Here is a 6,000-nt window from a genome sequence, read left to right on the forward strand (position 1 = left end):
ATTCTACACATTCTCGGCCAGACTTGTAGATAAAAATGTACATAGGAAGATGAACAAGAACAGCCAAAACGGTTTTTAAACAGTAAGTGAAAGGTATCACACAATGTTCGTTTGCGTTTCTACCACCGCTCAATGGAGAGAGTCGTGTCCAGAAGGAGACCCATACGGATCTGCTGCTTTTGAAGGTGGCAGTGAGTTAAAGGTTTGGGCAGTTGTTTGAAGTTGAACCTGTTACTTTGGGATAACTGCTCCTCACCAAAATTTTAACTTTTTATTATTTGAAAGATTCTAATAGAATGGAAAGATAAGCAAGGTTGGAGATAATATTTGTAAGTCACATGTTGAAAACATGGCTTGGATGCAATAAGAAAGGAATCTCAAATATTTTCAGTAAGAAATCCATTTTTTTTAATGTGCAAAAGACTTGAGACATTTTACCAAAGATGATATGTGAATTGTTAAAAAGTGTATGACAGGACCTTCCGCTATTCTTGATGGCTGTTCTCACTGCCATCAAGTCATTGTGGACGCACGACTAGAACTACCCTGCTAGATTTCAAGATTGAAACTCTTTACAAGAGTAGAGAGCCTCGTCTTTCTCGCTCGAGCAGCGGGTGCTTTACCCACTCACTACGTCGGCCAGTGAGGAAATGCGAATTAAAACCCCAGAGTTATCTCTGCCCAGCCCTTGTTACAACAAAGGGAACAAGCAGCATCGTGTAGGTGATGCAGAGCAACTAGCAGTCTCGTACGTGCCTGGACATGATGCAAGATGGTAGAGCTGTTTGGGAAAACAGTTATTTACACAGTTAAATGCGCACTTAATTTGGGACCCAGCGATTCCATTCCTAGACATTGATTTTGAGAAATGAAAACTGAGGTTCATATAACAACCTGTACATAATGCTTACAGCAGTTATGTTCATAATCTCCAGAAACTGGTAACAACCCTCATGTTCTTCACCGGGTTTAACACCTACACAGAGTGTGGTGATCCATATAGTAGGTTATTAGATCACAATAGAAGTAAGGGTGGACTGCAAAGGCATTCTGCTAATTGGAAGAAGCTAGTCTCAAAAGGTTGTACCAAGGGTAAGTCAGAATTTTGCTGCTAGCATTCTCATTCATACATGCACAGGTCAGTTCTAATACACGTTTACACGTGCCTCTGACCAGTGGATGGCGACAGACAAGTTCTCTCGGTAATAAACATGTCTTGCTCTGCTTAGGGTCCCTTAAAAGAACATCCGATCAAAACCGTGGCTTCCAAGCGGATCCTCTGGGCCAGTTAAAACCAAGCTAGAGAGATCAGCTCAGAAGGTTAGGGTGGCTATTTTGGGGGATGAATACTCCTGATAAAGGACACAGGGTGATTGATCATGGGGCTTCTTATGAAGAAAATTGAAAACTGCATTGAGGAGAAAACGTCCATGACAGTGCACCCATTCATTCTTGAAGAGTAAACATGGCTGTGCTACGAGGATTTCCTGGGGAAGTCCTTACTCCTACCCGACAGCCTTAGTGTTGCCCTTGGAGACTTCTCTTTGTGTTCCCAAAGCAAAATAACATTGAAGAGGAACATAATGTGAGTTCTTGAGACTGCCCAACCCACTCTTCTGACATGGTGTCCGTGAAGAGTGCTGGTTTCTTGGAGGGAGGGAGGGTCTGGGAGGTAAACGACTTAGAGCCGGATAGGCTGGATGTGTGGTTTGTCAAGACACAGAGGCTTTACACGGAGATCTGCTTACCAACGGTATCTGTGCCCTTGTAGCAGTCCTTTTTGACTTACATAAAATATCTGTTATGTACCTCGAGCAACACAGAGAACCCTTCAGGAGAGGAGGGTGTGAAGCAAAGGGGCAGCACAGCGAGTGTAGGGGCTCATGAAGCTACCAGGATTCTGGCTGTGGTTGCACGCGTCTGCATGAGTCAAACCTTTATGAAAATCAATTCCACTTTATTCCATGTGACCAAGGATCCTTAATTGAAGTGTTGCTCCAGAGGAGAGACTTTGAGGATCCTGGAAAATAAGACAATTAGAACACTGGACTATTAAAACATTACCTTTACTTCAGTATGCATGCTGCGGGAGAACGTGTTTAAGACAATAACTGCCGGTGTAGCTTTAATCTACATTAATACGTAATGTTTAGTATAGAGGAGGTAGTAACTCCTCGATATACAGGCAATCCCTTGGTTATGAACCTCGGACTTCCGGACAGCTATTTGCCCTCAGTGATTATGGGAATTTGCCCGGAACTTTGGACCAGTGCCAACTCCCAATAAATTCTTCATCACAGTCACCTTCACTTGCTGCACATGGAGCCTTGAAATCACCTAAAGGCTTCACTTGCACTAAAAGCCCAGTTCTGTCAAGTCCCTGCCTGTGAGGTATTGTAAACCTGCCTTTGTGGTGTCTGACGCTGTGAATCTCTACGGGAGCAGAAAGCATTATTTTTCTCCCTTGGGCAACTGGCTGGGTCGAACTGCTGACCTTGGAGTTGAGAGCCCAACACACGCCCCACTGTGCCACCAGGCCTCCTTTCTGGCATGTAAGTGGCTGAATGAGCACGTGCCCCTCCTTGACTTAGCTGCAGATTCATACGGCCCAGCAATGGCTCTGGTTGGTAGCCCAGGGGCTGCCTGTGTGCCACTGATCAGCGGTCTTGTAGAGAATTTGTTCATTTCTAAAGTCCATTATATCTGGGGCTATTAACAGACTGGTAGCGAGAGTGAAATCTTCAGTTGGGAACAAATAACAGAATTTCAAATACAATATATAATATAATAATAAGGGTTCCTGGGGGTGGGGTGGGGGATAAAGAAGAAAGAAAATGTTTTGAAACCGATGGTGGTAGCAATTGTAAAATTATGCTTGATCAAACTGATTTATGTATTGATAGAATATTTGTGAGAGTTCCCACTTTTTTAAAAAAGAGGATGAAGAGAAAGCAATCCTCAGGGATTGGTGAGATTAAATCCCTATTTTAAGAAAGGATAGAGGTTTCTTGTGTTTAAGATTCAATTGAGTCTGACTGTTCCTAATTTGGGGTTTCAATATGGTAATTTACTATCCACCAGAAAAGAAGAATTCTGATATTTTTGTTAGAGCTTAACCTACCTATCTTGTGCACTGTTGGCTAATCACTGGCCGTCTTGTTTGGTTTTCTCCAATAGGGTACTGTGAAGCAAGCTTACACAAGTGCCCCCTTGGTGGACAGCGAGCTACTGCGATTGAGCCTACGACTATTTAAGCGAAAGACCACATGCCGGGGCCCAGGATTTGAGAAACCTGATGACCACAAACTTTCACAGTCTGCCGTCCAGCAGGAAGTGTGTGTGTCTTAAGACTGGAGCCCAGCACGAGGTGTAGGGGACTCTTCCTTCCTCGGTGTGTAGCTTCTGCGTCAGAGTTCTTTGGTGTGAACCAGTGACAACGTTAGTGACAAAGGCAGAAGAATTGATCAGCCACGCTGAGTCGAGACACTGACTTGAGATTTTATTTGCTACAAGTACTTGTAACACAAAATGATGTGAGCGCATCTAGATGCAGGGCTAGTTCTGCACTATTGTTGCAACGGGTGGGGTTGGACAAGGTTGGTCGGTGTCTTTCCAGCCCCCAGCCACTTCATGAAACAGAGACACCTATCGATGCTCCGGCCACCACAGTGCTAGGGTGTTACTCCTGCAGCGCGTTCCTTGCAGCAGCTGCCGAGCTGGGCCACAAGTGCTGCATTGTAGAGATCTCTGAGCCACACGTGACAGTATATATAGATAGCCGTGAGGAGGGAGCCAAACGCCTTTTTCCCCCTTTTGAAGGGTTAGGGTCTTTTTTGTAATTACCTAATGGGTCAGGATTTTTTTCCCCCCAAATAAAGGGGTATCGTTACAGTGTATATTGGATTTATTTGGATTATAATCCCTCGTCGTTAGAGATTGTCAACTTTTTTTATTCTTAATAAAACGTACCTTCCCTTTCATTGGTCTAGACTACTTGCTCTTCATCTTAGTCTTGATGTTTTGAACATCTGTCTCAACATTACATTTCATGCTTCAGCCATTTCACGACGGCTGTTCCCGTTGGGCAGCGGTCAGTGATGTGGGAGCGATGAGGATGTCCTTCAACAATGCTGGACACAGACAGCCATTCCTAGTTGAACACTTGTATCGCTAGCTGTTTAAGGAGATGTTGTATTTAAGATTGTGTTTGAACTTCCTATTTAACCCGAGCTTTCAAATCCTAGAATATTTTCCAGTCTTTGATATAAAGTGTGCTATATCATAGCTGTTAAAGATGTAATAGCCTTTTTAAATCGTCTTCTCTGTAAAAATGTTTGATTGCATTAAACTGCCTATAATATGTAAAACAGAATTGCTTTTTTGAGATTGCAGGATACCAGCTTTGTCCTGTCTATTCATAAGGGAGCTCAGGAGTAGACTCCTGTAAGGGTTGGTGGGCAGGCAGTAACGATAGTAAAGGAACTCAATCTAAACTATAATTTGATCCTTCTCCAAGGTTTTTGTTAAAACTTACTCTTCCGACGTCTCCCTTCTTTCTGCTTCTCTGCTCAGGAAGCCTTCATCGGGCAGTTCTTGTCCACGGCACTTCACCAGCAGAGGCGGTGCTCTCGTTTTCAGATAACTCTAAGCACGAATATGAAAATTACTGAAAGGGCAACAGCAAGCCAAGGAAGCAATTTTCCCTGATGCCTTGTTCCTGGTTTGCCTTTGCTAGATGTTTAGAGAGAAATGAACAAATAAAATGATGTAATGACCCTTTAGTAAACAACTTTCTAGCTCTATCAGATACTCCTGTTTTTGTTTTTTCAAATAAATGGGTATCATTACGGTGTATATTGGGTGTATTTAGATTATAATTTCTTTTGTCATCAGAGATGTTCAGCTGTTTTTTACTTTTAATAAAATGTAGCTTAAGATTTAAAACTCTAGAATTCGTAAACCTAGTTGCCAGAATTTTGGAAGATGACCCAAAATAAAGATTTTCCTTTTTTGTCCACGGAGTAAGAAAATTTCCCAAGTTGAATTACTTAACAGTGTGGAGATTTTGTCTCTAATTCTGCCGCCATATGCAGTCTTTGACGTGAAGTGTGTTATTTTATAGCTGTTCTGTCATAGCCTCCTCTTTCTCCCAAAGAGTGGCCGGTGGGTTTGAACCAATAGCCTTGTGGTTAGCATTCAAATCCTGACCTGACACCACCACCAGAGTATAATTTAATATTTTATAAGTAGTAACAATATGTTGAAAAACTCAGTTCTGATGCTTTTCTTTACTCTGAACAGCCGGTACATGTTATGGTTCCCAGCTACCCCAGGACTAACATCCTTATTAATGTAACAATTTGGGGTATCAGAAGCATCTTCAACATTTTTTACTGTCTGGTTTTGTCAAGATCAAGGTATATGATATCTAAATTGTGTTCCTTGTAAGCTTATCCTTGGCTTGTTATTTAGATAGCTCGAATGCAACTTTTATTTCTCCACCCATTTCCAGCTAGTGGCAGGTGTCCCGGTGGCATTGGGCGGCAGTTGGCAGGGTCAGCAGTTCAAATCCACTGGCACTGCTGCAGGAGGAGGACCGGACTCCGCACCCCCAGGGACAGTCACGGACTCCATGGCAGCGAGTCTGGTTTGCGTTGTGTATCCAACACAGAGTCGTCGTTCTAAATGCCGTCTTTAAATGTATGCCCGTAATTATTTTATTACCATTTCTCTTAAAACCTCAACTGTACAGTAAGGTTTGTTCATCTTTTCTCATCAACTGTTGTAAAAATGCCAAAATTCTTGAATAAAGAAAGTTTGTTGTGCAGTTTTAGAGCATAAGGTTTTTTGGTACCTGTATTAGTCTGGGTACTTTGGAGAAACAAATCCACGGCGACTCACGTATAAGAGAGAGTTTTATGTAAAGAAAAGGTGCATCATGAAAACATCCCAACCCAATGCTGCCCAAGCCCACAAGTCCAACATTAACCCATTAACCCA

At 42.6% G+C, this 6,000-nt stretch overlaps 1 protein-coding gene across 1 annotated transcript in view; it reads left to right on the forward strand.

Annotated features, from left to right (window-relative positions):
- Positions 1-3,980, forward strand: part of ZC3H13 (zinc finger CCCH-type containing 13) — a 100,054-nt gene extending 96,074 nt beyond the window's left edge. Inside the window, exon 21 of the mRNA XM_045289071.1 lies at positions 3,178-3,980. Coding sequence (XP_045145006.1) covers positions 3,178-3,348 — 171 coding nt within the window. The 3' untranslated portion in view covers positions 3,349-3,980. The remainder of the gene's footprint in view (positions 1-3,177) is intronic.
- The last annotated feature ends 2,020 nt before the right edge of the window (positions 3,981-6,000 follow it).

This window comes from Echinops telfairi, unplaced genomic scaffold, assembly GCF_000313985.2.
Source record: "Echinops telfairi isolate 266 unplaced genomic scaffold, ASM31398v2 ScPeMD7_24;HRSCAF=84, whole genome shotgun sequence".
Taxonomy (NCBI): domain Eukaryota; kingdom Metazoa; phylum Chordata; class Mammalia; order Afrosoricida; family Tenrecidae; genus Echinops; species Echinops telfairi.